This window comes from Prinia subflava, chromosome 1, assembly GCF_021018805.1.
Source record: "Prinia subflava isolate CZ2003 ecotype Zambia chromosome 1, Cam_Psub_1.2, whole genome shotgun sequence".
NCBI lineage: Eukaryota > Metazoa > Chordata > Aves > Passeriformes > Cisticolidae > Prinia > Prinia subflava.
This window is the reverse complement of record NC_086247.1, coordinates 46,172,942-46,195,336: the sequence shown is the minus strand read 5'-3', so window position 1 is coordinate 46,195,336 and position 22,395 is coordinate 46,172,942. Positions and strand designations below refer to the sequence as shown.

The window sequence follows — 22,395 nt, the reverse complement described above, 5'->3', positions numbered from 1 at the left end:
AGAAGAGAAGGCTCAGGGAGATAAAGTCAATGTCTATAAATACCTGATGGGAGTGTGTAAAGAGGCCAGTGGTGTTCAGTGACAAGACTGGAGGTAACAGGCTCAAACTGAAACACAGGAAGTTGTGCTGAACATCAGGATTTTTTTTTTTTTTTTTAGTTTTTTTTACAATGAGGGTGATGGAACACCTGAGGTTGTGGCCTGTGTCTAGGCATTCAGCTTGAATAACAAATTTTAACGAGTGTGTACTTTGAAATTCAGTATTCATTTCCTCTCTCCCAACATGATAGTACAGTAGGTGACTGTGATATGGATGTTTTGGAAACAGCACAAAAAAAAAAGGGAGGGAACAATATGTAAATGCATTTTCCCAAATGTGTAAATAGGGGAAACAATTTGCTTTGCATTAATACTTTTGAAATTAGACTAATTTTTCAGTTTTAACATTTGTTCGAAGTTTAAAATACCCTTTTTCCCCCCTTCAAGTATGAGAACAGTGTGAAGGAAGGAAGAGGTGGGGAAAAAAAAACCCTGTTTTTTTATTAATGATCAAAAGAAAATAAGGTAAATCCAGGTATTCTTTGCAGGCACTTTTTGATCAAGTAAACCAGTTTCTTTGAATTATCCATGAGACAAAAATAAGGAAACAAGATTGCAGTTCCAGGTTCAGAAATTCTATGCTTTTTTGCTTGGTGTATTAAGGGTGAATCAAGTTATGAATTCCCAGTGGACGACCAGCAGTTCAGCTAAAAAACATACACCTACTTCATCTAAGATGATATGCAAGCAGAGGGAGGTAGAAATTTAACACACCACTCCAGCAGTAGTTTTCTACAATGTGATACTTGTGAGGATAAAAGAAAAATAGATTGGAGCATCACAATTGGAAATCCGTGGAATTAATCATTTTGTTTTACCGGATTTTTAATGCAAAAGATACTGAAATGCAAGTTACAGAGGCACAGAAGGGAAAAAGATCTAAGTCACAGAACAATTATGACAGCATAATGTTTCTGAATCTCTAAGTGGCAGTAATTGTCCACAGTGCACAGAGTTGCTGAATGAACTTGTTTCTAAGCTGAATTTGTGGTTTTCCTGAAACATGATGGAACTAGAGTTGTGCTACTTCCAATATGCTTGAGCTGTGTAAAAAGAGGCTTTTTTCGCCCTCACACATGTATTTGCCACAAAAAATTACTGACGTAAGCTGATGATAGGCCTGGGTTAGTGGTGGTACAGGATATGTAAAATCTGTCAGAACCTCTTTTTTCCTCCTTTTTTATTGTAATTTTTGCCAGTAGGCTAATTACTACTCAGTGGTACTATGAGTCCAGTAAAGATCTTACTTGTGTTCTGTTTCATTTACTAAGTGTTTCAATACTGTACATTATTCATGAGCAATATCAATCAATAAATAAAACAGCAATGTCACTTTACATAATATTGTATTATTAAAGGCCACTGCAGCTTCAGTGATAAAACTCTTTTGTTTTACTGAGTTTTACTGGATAGCAAGTGGCATCCAGTATAGCTTCATAGTATAAATTCATCTGTAATTCTTAACATATTAAGTTTGAGATCAACTGGTTTTATTCTTCTGTTGAGAATATATTTCTGCCCAATGGCTAAGCTTTAATACTCTAGATCTCTTTTGTAGAGGCATTTTTACTGTACTTGTTTCCTGTTACTGTATATTTTCAGCTACTTGTGGCTATTGCTCGTCCCCATTCCTCCTTGTTTCTTCCTTTGTTCACTTCTTTTTCTGATCTTTCTCACTTAGAGCCAAGCTTGTGAGGTGCGTGTGCTTTCCAGACCTTCCCACTCACCAGGTCACTTCCAGCTGAACATGAGCCAGCTGTGCCCAGGTGGCCAAGAAGCATCCTGGCCTGTGTCAGAAATAGTGTGGCCAGCAGGACCAGGGCAGGGATTGCCCCTCTGTACTCTGCACTGGTGAGGCTGCACCTCAAATCCTGTGCTCGGTTCTGGGTGCCTCACGACAAGAAGGACATTGAGGGGCTGGAGCATGTCCAGAGAAAGGAAACAGACCTGGGGAGGGGTCTGGAGCACAGCTTGTTTGGGGAATGACTACGGGAGTTGGGGTGTTTAGCTGGGAGGCAGCTGATGCCCTTATCACTCTCTACAACTACCTGAAAGAAGGCTGTAGCCAGCTGGGAGTTGGTCTCTTCTCCCAAGTAACAAGTGATGGGACAAGAGGAAATGGCCTCAGATTGTGCCAGGGGAAATTTAGATTGGAGATTAGGAAAAAATCCTTCACTGAAAGGGCTGCTGAGCATTGGAACAGGCGGCCAAGGGAAGTAGTTAAGTGACAATCCCTGGAGGTATTTAAAATATCTGTATGTGTGGTACTGAGGGACAAGCTTTAGGGATGGACTTGGCAGTGCAGGGTAATGGTTGGACTTGAAGATCTTGGTGGTTCTCCAACATAAATGTTTCTATGACTCTGTGATGTAGCTTGGGGTTCCTCAAATCAGCTGGCACTGGAGGTGCACAGCCAGACAGGAACTCCTCTGCTGGGACTTCACATGGCTCACTGTTAGCTCTCTGGCTATTCGTAGCTCGGTATAGTCAACCAAGCTTTATGTCACATAACAGTTTAAAAGTATATGCCCAATTTTTTATTACACGTTCCTGTTGTATTTTCAAATGTTTTGTAAGGTTTTAAAGCTGCAGGGTATTTTACCTCATGGAATAAAGACTTTGACTTATGCAAATCTGTATATACATTGTGACCTGAATATCTGAAACAAAGAGAGCAGTAAAGAGATCACCTCCATAAAAAGATCAGTCAAGACAGAAAAAACAGGGCAGTCTGTATCTCTGATTATAGCACAAACAAACTAAAAAATCTACTGAAATTGCAACCAAAATGCAGGTATGTTTACTGATGATATTAAATAGCTTTCTGTGATTCTACCTGGTTGTTTTCATTAGTAAATAGATACACATTTACAGCTTTGAATCCCATTACTTTTTGCTCCTGTATTCTATTCCTGCATTTCCAACTAAGAGAATATAAAACTTTTGTAAAAAAGATCATTGGCAGATTAATACCCTTGAAGCATACTAGATTTTATAGGATTATAGGAAGCTGAAACCATTGTTGTATGTGAAACTGGCTTAAGACCTAAGGACTTAAAAACGTCCATCTTTGGAAGAGTTAAGGCCTGCTGTGTGGACAGAAATTTTGGAGGGTGAGTGGTTTTCTGGAGTTTGTGTTTTAAATATGCTATTTGAAAGCCTCCAGAAAGCTTAGAACAGCACAGACTGCTTCAATGTGCTCTGTGAAGGAAACAGGTTGTGCAGAGCAAACTACAGTATCTATCTAACCTAACAGCTCCTGGAAAGGAAATCTGAGCAGCTGTTTGCTGTAATGCTTTCCTATGCCTGGAAAGTAAAGAAGGGACTTCTATATGAATGTCAGATGCACCCATTCATGGGTTATTGGAAGCAGTAGAACAGGTCAGTTTGCCAAGGCCGGGTGTTCACGGAAGAACAGTTACATGGTTAGATGCATCTTCAGCTGACTTTGAAAAGCAATTACCACGTTTAGCACTATCCCCCAGACAAGGTCTTGGGGCAAAAAAAGAGTATAGACAAGAATGGTGACTTAATTCAGAGTTTTTCAATGTATGGGGGGGGGTTCATGGTGGCATTTACCAAGAGAATAAAGATATTTAAAAAACCCAGACTCCAGGTGATGACAAAAGTAACTTCATCACATGTGCTGTAACCTCTTCAGTTATGAAAATAGCTCTCAAGTTCCAGATTCTTTGTTCCTTTTTATTCTGAATGACTTTTATTCTGAATTCCCTTAAGTTTGCCAATAAAGAGTGCATACTGTACATAACACATTTTTCCAATCTGGGAAAAGGACTCTTCCTTTTATTTCCTGTGTAGTTTCATACAATGATGGGTGCCTCTACTTTGTTTGGAGAAGCCACTTATGGCACTTTAACTTTTTTTCTTCTTTTTAAGATATGCATATTTCTAAATCTTCTGGGTATGGTTTTTTTTCATCTCTTTATTGTAATTGTGCTATGCCTTTTCTTATAATGCATTTCACATTGCTTCCTTCACTCCTTGATTTGTGTATTTCTTTCTCTCACTATGCTGTATTTTCTACTACCCATTTTCACACACTGCTGTGCTTTCCAGTGTTGGTGCACACACTTCTGTTGTCTTTAGATGTTTCTTTTTGCCTCTTTCAGATACACTTTCACTCTTAAGCATTTGCATGTGGGTCTCAGAGATTCCCTCTAAAGTTCAATGGCTGCAAGAAATAAAAACCTGGCTTTAACTAAGAAGCCAACTCCATTCTTGCTGAAATCCAAGAATAATAGACATGATGCCTTGCTTTGCATCCTCTTCCCTTCTGTCATCAGTCAGTGGTGGGCTTTGGTGAAAGTGAAGCATCTCTCTCTCCTGGTCTCTGTGTACTCTTTGGCAAGTTGGAGGTAACTCACTGTACCCTCTTTTTATTTTCTGTGTATAACACAGCTTCATATGCATAAGAAATTATGTAATTTGGTCAGACTTGGCAGAGCTGTAAGAGGTACAGAGAATGTTCCTCCCTGTGTTACCTCTTTTCTCTTTCATCATCTTAGCTTGCTCTGCCACTTGGAAACTGCGACCATTGCTGCTGCCACCTATTTGACATTTTGGGCTGATTTGCTCTGGAATAGAATAGGCATGGCAAGAGGTGAGCAATTTCTCTTCTCTAACTCTTTCTGTTGCTGCTGACAGCAATATAAAGCACTAGACTGTGGAATCAAGCAAAGTTGTTACCCAAAATGGCTGAAAAGAGGAATGTTTCCCTTTCTGGTCTACATTTCTATCTGAAAAACATAGTTGCAAGGAAAGTTTTATAAAACAGTAATTATTTTTCTTCTCCTAACATTTTTTGGACTTTGAGCCTTTTGTACCACTTTAATGAACCATACAAAAGGCCCTGTATTTTCTAATTGCTTATGTTGTGCTCAATTTGGGTAGTTATAAGCAATACCCCTTAAATTTTATGCATAAAATAAAGCACGTGCATCAACATGCTTCAGAATGTATTGAAATTTAACCCAGACTTGGCTACACTACACAAGGACCTCAAAGCAGAACTACTGAAGGTCATGCTGAGTTCCCTATCACACGTGCAAAAACTTTCAGTTGTATTCTGAAATTTGTTTTTAGAGCTGCGTTGTGTGTATTCTGTCAGGACCACACTTGCTTTGCAAGGGGGACCGAGTTCCACGTCCTTCCTCAGCCTTTCTTCAAGTCGAGCCCCGGGCATGAAGGTCAAACGGGACAACTTTGTCCCCTTCATCCTTACAGGTCCGTGCTGTTTTCGCCATCTCGGCCTGTCAGCAAGTTCCCATCGCGACACGACGATCTCTCACCCTTGCCGGCGCTGCTTTTGTTTTGACTGGAAGCCCCAAGGGCACCTGCAGCCCAGGTACGGCCGGGGCTGCTCTGGCGCAGGTGGGCGGGCCGGAGGCCGGCCCGGCGGGAGGAGCAGCTCCGCGGCTCCGCCGTGGCCACCCGCGCGTCACCCCGGCCCGGGCTCCGGGCGCGTCCCCCTCGGGCGGCCCGGACTCCCTGCGCCGCCGCCAACTTCACCGCGGCACAGGCGCTGGACTCCGCATGGCTCCATAAACACGGGCGGGCTCCAAGGGGCGGCGGGGCCGGGCCGGGCGCCGCCGCAGTAGGACGCGCTGGCAGCGTTGCACCGCCCTTCTTCCCTCCTCCCTCCCCTTGCCCTGCCCTCCCGCCGCCGGCAGGGGAGGCCGGGCCGGCGGGGCCCACGTGCGCGGCGCCCGGGAGCCGGCGGAGCGGCGCTGCCATGTGTTCCCGCGGGCGCGCCGCCGGCCGGGGCACCGCCTGAGCGGCCCCCGCCCGCGATGCTGCGGGGCGCCGCGGGGCTCTGCGCGACGCGGCCGCCCCTGTCCCCTCGCCGCCTCCTCCTCCATGAGCACCTCGGCGGCCCCCGTCAGGCTGATGCCCGGCGGGCACCCGGAGCAGGCGGCCGCCTGCGCCCCAGCCGCGGGCGCGGCGCCCGGCCGGGGCGGCCCCGCCGCCGCTGTGCCCGGCGGCCCCGCGCCCGCTGCCGCCCCGCCGCGGTGCCCGGCCGCCCCCGCGGGGACCCCGGCGGTGCAGGGGGCCGCTCCCGGGGCCCCGCGGCCGATGGCGCCCAAGGGGCCGCCCACGGCCACCCTCCAGTTGCCGGCCAACTTGCAGCTGCCCCAAGGTGAGTGATTTCTCCCGGGCTGCCCAGCTGCGGGCACGTCCCGTGTCGCGACTTAGCCGGCATGTCGCGGTCGTCGCTGCCGGGGGCAGGAGGGAGCCGGCCGCGCTGCCCTTGCTGCTGGAGAGGAGCCGTGGCGAAGGACGGGCAGGGCGGCGGGGTGCTGGGGATGGCAGCAGAGGTGTGTGCTTCGGACCGGGTGTCTGCCCCAAACTTCTGGGAAGCAGCGTGTGCGTCTGCCTGGCAGGGCATTGGCACTAAGACTGAGTCCACTCGGGTAGCGCTGGGGATGCTTACAGCCTGTCTGAAGGATGGATCTGGAAGTCTCTGGATAAAGGCAACTTCTTACTTTGCTGGCTAGCACGACGAGCAGAAGTAACCAAAAACTCAGCGGCCGAGTTACCATAACATATGACTTGAAAACGACTGCTCGAGGCTTTAGTGGAACTTGGATGAAGGAGTATCTCGGGGAGGGGGATGTGAGCGTGGGTCGGCGGCGGCAGAGCGGCTCTGTCATTTTGGGAGCGGTCCGGTTGCCCGCGCTCCCCTCCGGCCGCGCGGTCCCGCGGGAATTCTTGTCACTGGCACGACCCGGCCGATGCGACTGTTCATGGGACAAAATACTGCCGTGCCTAAGGAGGGCAGAGCTGAAAGTTCATTACGTGTTGCTCCTTGAAATGCTTTTCTTTTTTTCTGTAAACCCTCTGTGGGAAACATAAGGCTTCGGAGAGATATCGCCCTTACAGATGCGCTTCCTATAGCAGTAGTGAAAGTATTAACGTAGGAATTGCACAGTGCTGATACAGACATCTTAATACTTCGGATAGCAACAGAGGATTAGCCAGGGCTTCCACCTGCACTTTCTCTTAAGAGAAAGAACGTTGGTTCTGAACTTCCCTCTTCTCCCTGTTGGGCTGTATTTAAATGCATTTTTTTTAATAAAAAAGTGACTTTGCTTCCACTGTTTTTGGTCTCGCTCTGTTGAGACCCCAAGATATGTAATGAATTTATGCTATTTGATGGTATAATTATTTCCTGCCAGGACAGTTCTGTTGTTGGAGCATCTGTTGCAATTACTTTCAGGTTGGATATTGCTGAAAAGGATGACTGGCTTTACAGTAATCCCTGTGCTGGTAGTGGATATTTGCTTTTTTTCCTTTGCTCTTTTTTTTTTTAAATCCAAACGTCTTTATCAAAGGCATGCACCTCCCAAAGAAATATATAATACTAATTTAAAAAAAAAAGTCTTTAGTCAGTCAGTTTCACTGTAGATTTCCCATCACTCATGATGCTGTAATGTCTGGGTAGTCAGCAGTCAAGGATGACTCTAAATCCTTGTCAACTCTCCTCTGAAATGAACCATGATGGAAATATATTAACTTCTTGTAGCAGGACTTCGCAGGTATTCAGGTTTTGTATCTAATATATTTGCTTTCTGGTATGTATTGACATTCAGTTAAACACCTTTCTGCAAAGCTGGATGCTCATGCAAAGTTGCCTGTGGTTTGTGAACTACAAGTTAGCAAAATTTAGGGGGTTTTTGCAGTGACTTAAGTTTGATTGCATCCAGGTATACTGTTGAAGGTCATCTGACTTGTATTAAGGCAGATGTCCCAAAGTAGTATTACCCCTCAGTTGCATCAGCTTGTTTTCCTTGCTCCTGGGACAATACAGTCTTTGTATCAGAAGTTCAGAGGTGCTGGTACTGTGCAGCATTATAAATTAAAATAACTTTACGGACTTCAGTTCTTCAGAAGAAACTAGACCTTTTCAGATTTCAAATGAATCAATGTTTCCAGGGAAAGTTGTTTATGTAATTGTTGCAATGTTATATAAAAATGCATTCCATCTTGAAAAAGTGCTAGTAATTTACCTCTGTCTTCTAGATGGATTCAATTTTTAATTAATAATAAAAAATGCAAGATGGATAGCATTAAAGCTACAAGTGTTAGCAACATTAAAAAAGAAAGTGGAACAAACCAAATTCCTAGGCTTGAAAAGTTTTTATTTCAAATAAACTGCCAAATGTAGCCATACAGGATAAAATACAGAAGGGAGAATGCACTTAGGTTTAAAATCATGGCATTCAACTTTTGCGGCACCAGTTAAGAAAAATGCATGAGGAAAACATCCTTCCCTTGAGTTTCAAAGGGGAATATTTGAGGTGGCTTGTTCTGAGGAAGGCTGGACAGCACTGCCCTTGCTGGTCATGCTGAGTTACTCATGAACTGCTCGTGGCCCGCAGTGGGCATTGCTTCCACAGCACTGCAGTCTGGGGAAGGAAGGGCACCAGTGGAATTTGGGATTTACGCTGTTCTTTCTCTTCCGTCTCTACCTCCCCCTTCCTCTTGCTCAGAATAAAGCCAGGAGTTGGGAAAGGCAGATGACTAGATAATGCCTGACCCCTCATGTCTCTGAGCACAGATTGCCCGTCTGCCAAGTGCCTCTTTTTGTCTGGTTGCCCAGGAAAGATCAATGAGTTTTACAAGTTCTCTTGGTCTTGAGGGACTCAGACTTGCTCATGGGTAACAAGGACTTTCCATCTCCTTCCTATGATTTGCTCTAAAAAGTGCTGGTTTTTGGTGGAGCAGCCAGCTGTCAGGGCAGGGCTGCTGATACCCAAGGCCATCCTCCTGCACTGGTCCATCCCTGGCTGACCACCACTGAACTTCAGCTAGTCTAACTTCAGGGTTTGGGTTTGGTCGTGCATACTATCGACTCTTAGACTGATTGGCTGGGCTGTGTCCTCCCAAATGAAGGGGATTTGATCTAGCAGAGCGGCTTTTGCTCAGTTGCCCTCTTTGCTGTCAAGAACAAGAAGGCTCACAGCATTTCAGAAGGCTTTGCACGTAGCGGTCTGGGTCTGCAGAGAGCGGAGCAGCGTGGTGAGGGCAGTGCTGCCTCAGTCCTGAGCTCCGTGTGGCCTGTGCTGATGCGTACAAACCTGCAAAAGTCTCATGTCATGGACCATCTGCTTAACAAGAAATTGTGTCCTTGGTTAACCTGAGCTTAATGGGGGGAGAAATGGATGGGCTGTGCTATTAAATGGGAGGAAGTAATTGGGAAAGGGGAAGGAGAGACAAGGGCCGTGACAAATGTGTATAGTTCACCTTAGTGTCTTTGAGTCCCACACTGCTTTGGAGAAGTAAAGGGTAGAAAAAGGGCATAAAAACAATGAAAAGAATGTTGTTTCTTGGGTTTGTTTACCTTTCTTGAACTTGGGTTTTTGTCACTTCTGTGTCTACTTTCAGTCTATCTCTAGCCCTGGAATGCTCATTACAAGCAGATGTTGAAAGGACAATTAGTAGATAAATCTGCTTCTCTGCTGATGGGATGAAAAAGGACAGAACTGAACCAGATGCCAGGGATCCTCCATTGTTACCTTGAATCTGCTTACAGCAGGAAAACTCTTCATAAACCTCACCTCATGCCACTGTTGCTGGCTACAGGGCTGTGGCAGCAGCTGCCATCACTCTTTGCTGTAGCTTTGGCTGCCTCTCATATGTGTATTTCTCTTTTATGCTTTCCATTACTATTAACACCAGTGGGCTTGAGCAAGCACGGTGTCAGCAAAATGAAGTTGCCCTGAGTGTGCTGCAATTTCACTGGTAATGTGGGGCAAGGCATGGTCTCCGTGTTAGGTTTCCTTTGCACCTGCCTTAGAGGGGAACAGCAGCAAGTTCAGCTTCTTGGTTTCGGTTTGCAGCTCAGTTGTCTTCGCTTGGATGTTTTGCCTTGTGTGTGGCAGGTTTTCCACTGTCTGCAGCTTGTCTTGGCTGATGGTGGGTAACTTCAGAAAGCACAGCCACTGTTTGTGTCAGGTGGCTGGGCTGTGCAGCGTGAAGCAGGCAGGCAGCATGTGGGCTCCTGTGGGTGGGAAGGGGAGAACCAGTGTGGGTATTCCAAAACTGCAGTGGGATGGTGTGGAGCCTGGTCTTGTCGAGTTTCTCTTAATGGTCTGTAAAACCTAAGGTAGGTAGGTAACCTGAAGAGGTAAGGGCTGATAAACATCTGGATGCTGCTGCCTTCTGCTTTCGAAGCTGACCTAATACGTCTCGTGCAGAGTGCTGTGAATCTCCCTTGTCATGTTCTAGTTGTTGTTTTTCAGTAGTAAAACCATATGAGGAATTAAATATTTCCATATTTGTATCTGGTCTGCTGCTTTAGGAAGAAATGCTGATTTTAAAATACTTTTTAATTTATATTATGTTTGAGTAGGAGTAGGTTGTTTGAAGATTTCTTGTTTCAACAGGCAGAGAACTGTAGAAATTCCTTTAAAGTATGCAGTTTCTGGATGTTGATAATCCCATGAAGTGTGAGCATAGTACTTGTGCTTAGACCAGTAGGGGCTAAATAATCAGTGCTTGTAACTTTTTGTATCCCAATAACATCCTCTGTTTAGCAGGCTTCTGGGCATGGATTCTCTGCAGACTTCTCTCTTCACATTAGGTGACACTGATCAACTTTTTTTTTTTTTCCCTGAGGAAAGGTGAAAAAAGCTTTGGCAGGCTTGAAGAACTAAGTCAAACTTAGATAATGGTGAGGAAATGTCTTGTGCTGTAACCAGCTGAAATTTCAGCTGCACTATAGGACTTGACTTTGCTCTCAGGACTGTGTCTAGCAAAATAATGCCTTCATATGATTAAATGCACAGCCATGTGGGAATTAAGATTTAAATCTTGGCAGAAGATGTAAAGCTAATGTTTAGATTTATGGTTTTCCAACACGGAAAAAAAAAATAGATGCATTCTGAATACTGAAGCACAGAAATGTGATGCTCAGTAAAATTAAATGCTGTTCAGATTTTACAGTCAATTGGAGTGTATTGCAAAGAATTACAGCTACAGTTTGGTGAATCGTAAACCTATTTTAATCCTTAGAAGAGAGAGAATGTGAGCCTGACTTGTGTTGGTTTTGCAGTATTTAAAGGACCTTTCAGCTTGTAGCAGTAAAAATAGTCTCATCCACACACAAGTGACAGCTGGAAGAAGCACTAATTATGTTTCAGTATTCTTTTTTCCAAAGATGCTGGTAAGACCTAGGTAAGCTCATGTGTTGTTATTTTGAGTAATTATACCATTTTTTTAAAGTCATTTTAGAGAACCAGGTATTTGTGATGCCACTTGATTGGAATTGGTTCTGTGCCCAGTGGGTAGGATTGTATTTACAGATACATGTATGTGGGAGTTTTGGTGTGAATTGCAACACTTCTGATAACTATCAAAGATGAATAATTAGTACTGCCTTGGCCATTTAGACAAAAGCAAAAGACGAATACTTTATTTAGAATTCTCTTTGCTTGAAGCTACTTTTCTGAAAACAGATGATGCCAGAAGAAAAGCAGATATAATTTGCAAACTGGAAAAAATCACCGTAGATGTTTTTAAGTGCCTTACTATTCAGATTGTCAGGATTAAGGTCTGTTCTGCCATCTGAATCACCTTTAGAGCAAAGTCCACTAACAGGTATTTTCCACCAGTGTCTTGAGCAAATAGTCTCTGATTGCAGCTGAAGTGGGGTAAAAACAGCAATAAATGAAAGATCCTTGTTGCTAAAGAGCAGATCTCGCCTCTGTTAAGGCTGGAGAGCTGGTGAAGCTCAGTGATCTTACTGTGCTGTAAGAACAATCTGATGATATGGTAACACTTAATTTTCATAGCTTATGCTTGCAGGCTTCTTCCAGTGCACTCTTCCAGTTTGGTGGAGGCAGAGGAGATGCTTTCATTAGTACTGGCTGCTAGTCCAGGCTAGATTAGCAGTTGGGTGAAGCAGCATGCCCTGGCTGGCACAGCACCCGAAGACTTTCCCTGGCAGCTTGCCCAGTGACAGGTGGCACCCAGTCCCAGTGGAGGGAGCCCTGGAAGCCAGGTCCAGCTGACTGATGGGTGGTGCATTACCAGGCAGTCTCCGTGGGGCAGCCAGTGCTTTCTGTTGAAGGGGATTAGTGCAGTCAGAACACCTTTATACATGGCTTACACACTAGGCACTTGACAAATATCACACAGTTCTGATGACAGTTTCCACTATATCTGCGCAGACAGAAGTTAATGCTTCCCATGAAGGTTTTGCTGTTTTCTGCAATGATTTTTGTTTGCTCCATCACACTTAGAGCAAGGTGGTGAGCAGTGTTAAAATTCAGTGTTGATCCCTTGTTTGCAAATGAAAAACCATCCAGCTGAGGAGTGAATTTGCACTTTCAGAAGTGGGATTCGACTTTCTTCTGGTCCCCAAGTAAACAATGAGAAAACTAATGTCCCATTGTAAAATTAATCTGAATTAACTGACTTGATTCTCTTATTTCAAGGAGACAGAGATTTAAAGGGGACTGATCTTGTCCTACCCAGACACCAGTAATGTTTTCAACAGCTCTTGGTTTAAAGTTAAGATTTGTGGTCCAACATTTCAGCTTCAGATTTCTCTGTAACAGCTAAATGGCTGTTCCAGAAATGGTAAGTGCAGGGTGTTGGCATACTTTCTGGTCCTTAGAAAGCTGTGTGCTGTATATATATGTGGCTGCAGTCTGCCAAGCATGTAACTTGCTATTTGAAGAATTTCACCCCAGTGAATACCAGGAGGACACAAGAGGATGTGGTGTAGAGACTCAATGCTTCTTTCAGTGCAATAGGAATTGTCTTGAGAGTAAGGAAGTGTCACTTTGCTGTGTTGAAATACTGTGTCACTGCCGTCAGCTGAGTCCCCAACAAATATTTGAAGCTCCTGTAGGAGGTAATTTGGGTCCTGGAGAATGCTCAAGTCAGATCATCTTAGCTGTAGACAATCCTAGAACTGTCTGATTATTCAGACAGGAAAGTAACCAAGCCTCAAGGTGCAAAGTTGCAAACCACAAAGATGCAATGGGGAAATGCTGATGGGAAATGGTCCCAGTTGCACAGAGGCATAGCCCAAGAACAAGAGCTAGATGTTATCACGATATCAAATAAGGCTCTGCCTTGCGGTACACAGCATTGGCTGGGAATCCCCGATGCCTACACACAATAAAAGCAACACCTCTTGGGATTCAAATATAATAAATACACTCTGAATCCAAATAGAAACGGTAGTGCCATTTTTTAACTATGCCCAGAAAACCTGTTGGTGTTTGCATCCCCTCCAAGTACCAATGCAATGTCCAGATTTTCTTTAGGTGTTTGGTATGGACATCTGTTGCTTGTTATAAAAAAAAAAAAGGTTGACTACCCTTGCAACTGGTACAGTTATACTTTTGCTTAAGAGTTCTACTATAACTGTAAAATTATGTGTATTGAAATGTATTCTTAAGGAAAGAAGCTCAACTGTATGTGCAGTCGAGGAGAACTCTTTTAATACTGAAATGATGTGGGCCTGTATTCTGTGAAAAGGCATCAGAAAATGTGAAGAATATGGGGGCCCAGTTGCTAGACTGTTAAACAGATACCCATCTGGGCACCAAAATGCATTGATGAGCAGCTAGTCTCCAACAGCTTGGATAAAACTTGCTGGTTGAGCACTGCATGAAACTTGGCTTCAGATTTTTGCAGTTTTAGCACTTGTATTCGAACTCTAGTTTCTGAAGAAAGGGAGGGAGAGGGGACTTTGTTTACACTCTTGAGTAGGATGTGTGGTGTCCATTATTCCAGGCTGTTTTAAAGAATAGGATAGAAGAGTCTGCTGCATCCTGCCTAGAAGAGATAGCATCATCCCTTTCCTGGCTCCCTACGCTTGGAAAGCCCTTGTCTGTACTGGGTATTTCAGGATCTGTGCCTGCTGTTAGCACAGAAAGGTGCTTAGCTGGGGATGGTTGGAGTTACTGGAGGCAGCAGCCTTTGCTGGGACTGTAAACCCCTTGAGCTGTTAGTGTGTACATGGTGTTTGTTTAAAACACTGCTCACAGCAACCCAGATGGTCTGGGAAACATTTATGCTGGTGGAGCTGTGCTGTCAGCTGGACAGTGAGGTCTGCAAGGAAAGCTGGTCACTGGCTTTGAAAAGGTGAGATGTCAGACATCAGCCTTGGAAGTTGTAGGCCAGAGTCTACATGAATCTGCAGTGCAGTTTGTGCAGTTGGAAAAGATGGCATCAACATCTTTAAAGAACTTTCAGATATAACATTATGTTGCATTTTATATAGACTGTGTTCTGTAGTAGCATGAAAGAATGTGGGGATTATGCCCTTTGAATTTTTCTCCTGACATTGGATATTAATGATATTAATATTGGAAATTAATGATTTCCATATCCATGGGCAAAACAAGGTGTCTTTCATTGGAATTCAAAATCTGACATTTCATTGTGACTCTGCAATATCTACATGCTAGTCACTGGTCCTGAGCCATTGCTATAAAGACCCATTAGTTTAGAAGCTTCCCTGGAACAAAGAGAAAGAGCACAGAGGGTGATTTCTGAGATATGTAATTATTTAGTTTGTGAAACAAAATGTGAATGGAATTAATTGGTTGAAGGCCTGGATGTGTGGTGAGTGATTCTGGTTGCTGCAATAGCAGTGCTTGACTGTGAGTTGGGCATTGCTGAATTCTTCTTACATCAGCTAGAATCGACTTCCAAAGGTTGGAATGATTTGTTGTGTGGAGTAAAATGTGGGTGTAGTGTAGATGCTGAACAACTTACCTTGACCCTATGTAGTGTACATGAGCCCTCTGCCCTGTTTATCTGGGAAATATGAGAACAATCACAGGTGTTTTTCCCAAGAAAAGCCTAAAACAGGCAATCTTTGTGACTTCACAAAAGATCTGTTCTCTGAAGTCAACTGCATTTAAAAATAGAAGTTAGAGATTATTTGTGGGAAATATGGTTATTTAATTCATGTTTTATAAATAATTATAGATTGGGAACTGTGATATATATTGTATGAATTTCTGTAAAGCACCTCCCTGATCTTCCGGGTTCCAAAAATGGAAGGTGAGAACGACTTGCCCCTGCCTACGTGCAGCTCAACTCATTGGGACTCGCAACAGGTCAAACGCTACGTGCCAGCAAAGACGTGCCAGCGAGGACTTACACCGGTCATCACACACCTCTACGACAGTTACTCAAAGCAAGGACTAACTCTGGACATTAGCATTTGAATGTGCCCGGGGACCCTTTCAGGAATTAATGTAAATAAAGTTAATGGTCGATGATTAGAGAAACAATGGGAAAAAAGTTGCCGAGGGGGAAACTAAGTGTATTTAAGTTGGGTCTTTAGGTGGGCAAGTTTGTGAACCCAGCTAGAGACAAGGCTGCCAAGTCCTGTGTCTCTGGGGTCACCCTTGGCTCTACTTTTCCCGGGAGAACTTCGGTCAAGTAAGTTTGCTGTTCGTAGGGTTCGTATTGTTTTGTTTTTATTGTTTGAAATTGTTATAATTTGATTCTAAATTTTGTGATTTAGATGTTAATAAACCAAACTATTGAATTTGGCAATAAATTTGTCCTGGCGTTTATAACATTATTGAGAGCCTGTTGTGAGGTAACTTGGTGTAGCCTCTAGATCACTTCATTCCTAAATTGTTGTAACTTCATTCCTAAAACAGTGAAAAGCACAGCTAGATGTTGCGTCCAAGCTGGGCTGTTGTCCTTGTTTCTTCATCTCCATTACAGAAGTTTGCAGTAGACATCTGGGAAAACTCAACTACTGAGTGAAGTTCATAGGGAGTAGGTAGTTCTCCTGCATGCACTACAGACCATCTGAAAACATTACAGCCCCATCATATTAGAAGGATTATGTAAATCGTGTAGAAATTAAGTTACTGTCTTTCACAGTATTTCATTAACACTTTGTGCCTCTTTAGCACTCTTTTTCAGCTAACCCAAGCAGTCTTTTTCAGCTAACCTATGACATGATGCAGCTTGATACAATCACTGCTGGAACAGTCTACATCCCTAATAATGCCCTTTTTTGGTCTGTCTTATTTTGTAATGTATTTTTAAAAACTTTTAAGTGTCCTATTCTGTGGGGCTCAATCAATGGAATTGAAGAGGAAAAAACAGGCTTTTTTTCCTAAAGGATGGCTATGGAGAGAAAAACTGCATTCAGACCTGTTGCATGGATTAGTAGTGTTTGGTATTTTATTTTGAATTATCCTAAATATTCCTAAATAGTCAAAGAAACTTAAAACCAATGTTCCTTTTTAATTGCCACTCAGTTGCCTATTAAAGCATCCCCTTTAAAGCTTGGTCTTAGCTTGAAATAACTGCCTTAAAAGCTATCATTTTGTTTTAAGTAGCTCAGTGAAAGAATGGGATTTGTTTAGGAACAGAGAGCTCTGTCACATTACTGTTGTTTTAAAACATTTTTTTTGTTCAGTTACTGATTTGGGACCTGGAAGTCCCCATTTAGCCTTGTTTTTATAATTGGGTTAAAGTGTACTTTACTAAGATTGGCAACATACCTGATGCAGACACTCCTTGTTTTGAAATAAGCTAAATTTACCCTCCTGTGAAAGCAGCTTTTGTGGCTTGTGTTCTCCTAAATGAGTTTGGTCTCATTGTGGTTGATTCTTGCTTGTATTTTATTTTAGGAGCAAAAGACTTCTTTTCATTTCCTCACGTTATTCCCTAGCCAGCAGTTCCCAAGAGCTGTTTAGTTCAGCAAAACCTTGTAATCAAAGTGGTGGCTTGACAACTTCAGCTTCACGTGTAGTAACAGCATAAGGTGTACCTCCACTGGAGCACAAATGCCAGCTGGTTCATCTCAAGAAACTCCTGGGTGAAATTCCCCTCAGAAATGGTCTCAGCCTTGTCTTGCGTGGTGGAAGTTGCCCTTAGGCTGGGATGCTTGTAGCACATTGGTGTTCAGTGCTGCTGCATGAAGCCCAGAGCTTCAGTTGGCAGCACAGGTTTAGGTTAACAACTTTGTGGTTTCCTTGACACTGTTCCCAGAAATACAGTGAAGCCCATGCAGGTGGCATTACATACAGTGGCATGAACAGATCTCTGCTGTTATCCCACAGCTTCTTGCTCATGTCTCCAGTGAGGTTTTGGTGCTTTCTAGTTAAAACGCAGAGATACCTGGAAGCTGCTCCTCCTGCTAACCTGTGTTTCTTGGTTCCTGGGTTGGGTGCTACACCAAGTTCAGAATAAGCTGGGCTTCCTTCACCTACGGTGTTGGGACAGTGAAAATTTGTTGCAGAGGGATCTCAAGTTTGCGAAATGAAATTTAATTAGAACCCCTGTGATTTTCCATCGCTTCCAGTGCTGGCATCTCTAGGCAGAGGCTGATCTGGGTGGTGGCTGCCGGAGGACTGTGCAGGAGCGTTGCCGGCACTCCTCCTGAAGGCAGGATACCTGCAGCCCTGGTTCCAGGAGGAGGCAGGGCACTGGGTGTAGATCTCAATGAGACCTCTTTAAGGTGAGAAGATATAGTGTGGCTCCTTCTGTGTAGCTTTGGAGGACACTGAGTTGCATTTTGGTTGTCACGTACTTCCCCTCCAGCCCTCCTCATAGGGTTGCAGCTGAAGAAAGGAGTGCAGAGAACAAATGGCTGAAATGGCTGATTATGTTTTAACTGCCTTCTCTTCCAGTGTAGGAAAACCAAATAACTTTCCAAAGTGTGTTTTGGCAGGACAGGCAGAATAAGGACAAAAGTCTCAATTCATTGCAAAAACGTTTTGTTGGTTTTTTTTAATCTGCAAGAGACGTCTGAGTCCTCCAGTGAAGAATGTAAGAAATAATCCCTGATTGTAACTGGTAACTTCGGTTTGAAAATAGGAACAGCTTTGTAGCCCCAAAGGGATTGTGCCTTGCTCTTACTATCAAAGCGCGAGCAAATTGTTCCTGTTCTCTGAAACAATTCCAGTAAAACTGTCAAACAGTGTTCTTGGAAGTGCAGCCCGAAAGAGGGCATCTCTAGTGTTATGAGAATGCTTCATTGTTCATCGTGTTCTACCATTGGTGCTGGTGTTTTGCTCAGATTGCCTTTTCTGAACCTTTTCTGTTTTTAAATGCAGTTCTGAGAGATGTTGGCTGAAACTTCATGCTTCAGCTGTTCAGCCATCCTGTGTTGTTTCGTGTGTTGTCTCTTTCTTCCCCCCATTTTCTTGTGGAGTTGCAGTGACTGCAAGACATGATCTGTTTTCACATTTATTTTGTTAGTATTTGCCTTCTAGTGAGTGTGAAAACAGCTCTTGATAAGAGGTACTATCTTCCCCCCTGGCCAAGTGAAGAATGTGGATTCTTGCATTTATTTTTGTTTTTGATAGTAGCATCTTGGTAGCTGCACGAGTCTGTTTACATGACTTTTCTGCTGAGAGCCTCAAGGTTACCATCACCTGCTGTTCACTCATTTCACACTTGTGCAGCTTGTATAAAGTGTATGAGACTTCAGGCACTGGTTTTGAGAGCCATGGAACCTCTTCTTCTGGCATAAGAGACCTCCTGTGCCATCTCTTGGAGTCTGTTATTGGCTGCAGTATGGGATTATTGCTTTTGTTTCCAGGCAGAAAGGGAGTTATCAAAGTTGTGAAAAAGTGTAATTAAATTGTAGCAACCAGAGGTAAAAAATAAGTGCTGTTCTCAATAGCTTTCAAAGTGTTTCAGGCAATTCATGTGTCAGTTTACTGTCCCTTTGTGACATTAGGTTGTAACTGCCCAGAACTGTCTCGTATGCTTGGACAAGATGTGGCTCTTCAGTGTGTGGAACTATAGCTCTAACAGCTGTTTCAAATTTACCTTCAGCTTGATCTGTGCTAGCATCAGGCATCAATAGCATTAAGTCTACAGAAGCAGTAGATAGCAGATTATCAAAATACTGGTTTGGAGTTATAATTTTGCCAGTGTCACAAAGAACTGCTGCCATGGAAAGGTTACCATGCTTTATTAAAAATTCTGCCAAATGGAACAAAGATAGGGAAATTGTGTGTTCCGAGGGTAATAATTTCTTACTTTAACTTACATGCAAGTAAAAAGCACTATCATAGTTGAATGTTCCATTCAGGGCCACTGGAATGGCCTTAGTAGCTTCTTCTGTGGATGCTCTCACCAAGTTATTTTACAGTGTTCTGATTCCTGCATGGATGTCCTTGTGTTGCCTAATCCTGTTTCTAGAGGGAAAGTTGCTTTATGTTTCAGGTTACATCCTTTTTGGGATCACTGCTATCTTGCTCAGATGTAAAGGGGCTACTTTGACTTGTTGATAGTTGTCGTGGTTGTTTTTGTTTACCTTTTTTGGAGTTGTTAATGAATTTACATATGAACATATTGTATTTGCATACATTTTCTAGCTCTGTCGCTCTTAAGGTAATTTCCTGTCAAGCAAGTAGATTGTGCTGGAAACTCACCCCATTCAGGTGACAGGAGGGTGGGATACTTTTCCAGCAGGGTCTCCATCACTGGTGGATGCCAACTGAAAATGCAGAACAGGAGTGCAAAACCAGTCCTAGCCCTGTAATCAGGTTGACTGGTGTCAATGTGGTTTCTCAAATGCAGAAGTAGAAAATGCACTTCTGATAATTTGACTTAGCAGACAAATGTAATGAGTAGTGACAAAATATCCAAGTACATGGAAACTAACTCTTCATGCATTTCAAACCTCTAAAGGAATAAAATTATAAGTTTATATGTGCCTTCTCAAAGAGTAGAGCTGTCAGTGATGTTTTAAACCAGGCTTATAAAAGAAAAGCCTAAAATCTCCAGTAACAACCCTTTTGCCATTCTGAATGTAGACCTAGAGCAGAGAGAAATGCTATTGCTAGCAAAATGTGGTCAGCTTTCTTTCTTTCAGTGAAATCTGCGTAAGCATGTGATGCAAACAAGGAAAAAAAACCCCTTTTTCTGGCTGATGATAAATTATTTGCCATGAATCACTGTCTAAATAAGATGGCATGAAAATAAAATGAGAAATCTAATATGTTTTCTATAATTCCGGTTATTCATTGATTAAATTAAATGATCCATCTGTACCTAAATATAATTACAGTCAAGTCATCAGTGGAGGAGGAGAAAGCTAAGTTGTCAGATGGAGCTAACAGTGTTTATCTGAATATGCAACTGCCTTGTGCATCTGCCCCATGTAGTAAAAGCTGCTTGAGAAAGGAGAGGATCATGTAGATGCTGCTCTTGCAGTTCTCAGTTTGTGTCTGCTATGTAAATGGCAATATGTTGATGTTACAGAATTTTATACCAGGTTTTGTGTTGTCTTGCAATATCCTCTTATGCTTTTATATGTGGAAGATGAAAAGCTGTTTCTAAGCATGTAGTTATAGCTTGATTGTTTTTTTAAAAAACCCCAAAACATACCCGACAAAATCCAACTCATGGAGCTTGTGGCTTTTTCTGTTGTATGCATTTAAACTCAGACAGAAGCAGTGTTTTAGGCTGTATTGTATGGTAGCATTTAGACAGCTTTCAGACTAACCAAGTAGTAAAAAGACTTTTATTGCTGTCTTGTTTTACACTAGGAAAGATCGTAAGTGTGCATAGAAGATCTGGGTTTCAGATATTGGATAACTTGCAAGAAAGTTTAATGCAGTCCTCCAGTCCTACACTGAGGTAGTCTTACTTGCGTATCTGGATTCTCCTGTACCTCCTGCTTCCTTTTATTTGAAGGGTTGGTGTTAAGTGAGGATGTTGAGGATGATGTTTTCAGTGGCGGACTTTGCAGCAGCTGCTGTTGAAGGCAGAGGAGGTGAGACACCACAAAGGCAGGGTCCTCTGTAGCTCCCTTGATCTGAGTGGTACACACCAGGTGGCACTTTGTATTTGTGATTGTTTTGAATCCTCTGAATTTTTCAGAGATGAGCCCTTAGGGGAGGAGAGAGGAGGCTTTGGTAGCTGAATGGTCTTTTTTTCTCCCCTTTCTCTTTTGTTTTTAATTCTTTCCCACTGGAATCTCCCTATTTGACTTCAAACTGCTTCAATAAAACCCTGGGTTTTAATGCTTTTGGACACACCTTGACAGAGGGACAGCTTCAAATATCTCAATGACCTTGATTTTCATGGGAGACCACTGCCCACTTGGTTGGAGAGGATGGTCTTGATACAGGTAGGTGAGGTCATACTAGTCAGACTTCAGTTCCCACTGCAGTTTTTTCTGAGCTGTGTTTACACCTCTAAGTATGTGCCTAAATGTTCAGAAACTGAAGAGGCAGCCAAGTGTGATAGTGGTGATGAATTTTGCAGGTCGAAGAACTGCTTAAAATTAGTGTTAAAGTAATCCCAGGGTGTGTGTATATTTTGTGTGTCTGTCTTTTTAATGTTCAAAATATCTTTTGGAATCAAATGGTGAACTGCTTTGCAATCTGCATCTTCTATGCACACAGTGTTTCAGTGTGGCTGGTGGTTAAGTTTTTCTGTTGAATTTAGGAATTCTTTTCTGTCATAAGATGCATAGTAAAGCTGATGTGCACTTAATTCTTATATTTCTTGGCAGCTGTTCTTTGGAGTACTAAACTCAATATTACATTATCAGTGTGGTCTAGTTATTTCTTCCACAGAAATACAGGAAAGCCAAATTAAATGTTAATTTCTAACAGTCTGAATGTGGTTGTTTTCAACAGGAACTGTTCTTATCAGAAGCAGTAATGGCCACCTAATGCTGGTATCTCAACAGGCAATAGCAGGAGCACAGAACCAGACACAAAATAACACAAGTGTGAGACCATCTGTGCCGACCAGCACACCTGCAATCAGAATATGTGCTGTGCAGGTAACTTCTCTCATAACTTTAGTTTGACGTAGCTGTATGTTGTGCAGTTATAACAGGGTTTGCAAATAAGTTGTGGAGGGTTAAATAAGTGTTTGAATCCTTTCTGAATGGGGTGATGGTGTTTGGTTTTACACCAATAAACATCACTATGTGCTTTGCTTTCTTCTTTGGGAAAAAAACTTGTAAGCTGTTACATATGGTAAAGGTCAAATTAGTGAACTCCTCGCTGCTGCTGCTGATGATGTAAACCATTTTAAGAAAAAAATGCCAGCCAAAACTGCCTAAATTGTTACTGCTAGTATTTAAAACCTTGTGATCCTCTGTTGGGATATTTTTCCAAAGCTGAGTAAAGCTGAGGACCTTTCCCATGTCCCTAGAATGTTCCTCCTTCCCTGAACTCTGCTGGCTTTTTGTTTCCATCTCTTGTAGTGTGGTCAGCATACAAGAGTAAGGAGGTACAGAAAAGTAACAATTTATGTCTTTCTTTAACCATTTTATTCTGATTATGCATTTTCTCTAAATGTCTG

At 42.9% G+C, this 22,395-nt stretch overlaps 1 protein-coding gene across 1 annotated transcript in view; it reads left to right on the top strand.

The window, feature by feature from the left end:
• The first annotated feature begins 5,789 nt into the window (after positions 1 to 5,789).
• TAF4B (TATA-box binding protein associated factor 4b) overlaps positions 5,790 to 22,395 on the top strand; it is a 73,299-nt gene continuing 56,693 nt past the window's right edge. The window contains exons 1-2 of the mRNA XM_063395151.1: positions 5,790 to 6,256; positions 21,720 to 21,868. Coding sequence (XP_063251221.1) covers positions 5,977 to 6,256; positions 21,720 to 21,868 — 429 coding nt within the window. The 5' untranslated portion in view covers positions 5,790 to 5,976. The remainder of the gene's footprint in view (positions 6,257 to 21,719; positions 21,869 to 22,395) is intronic.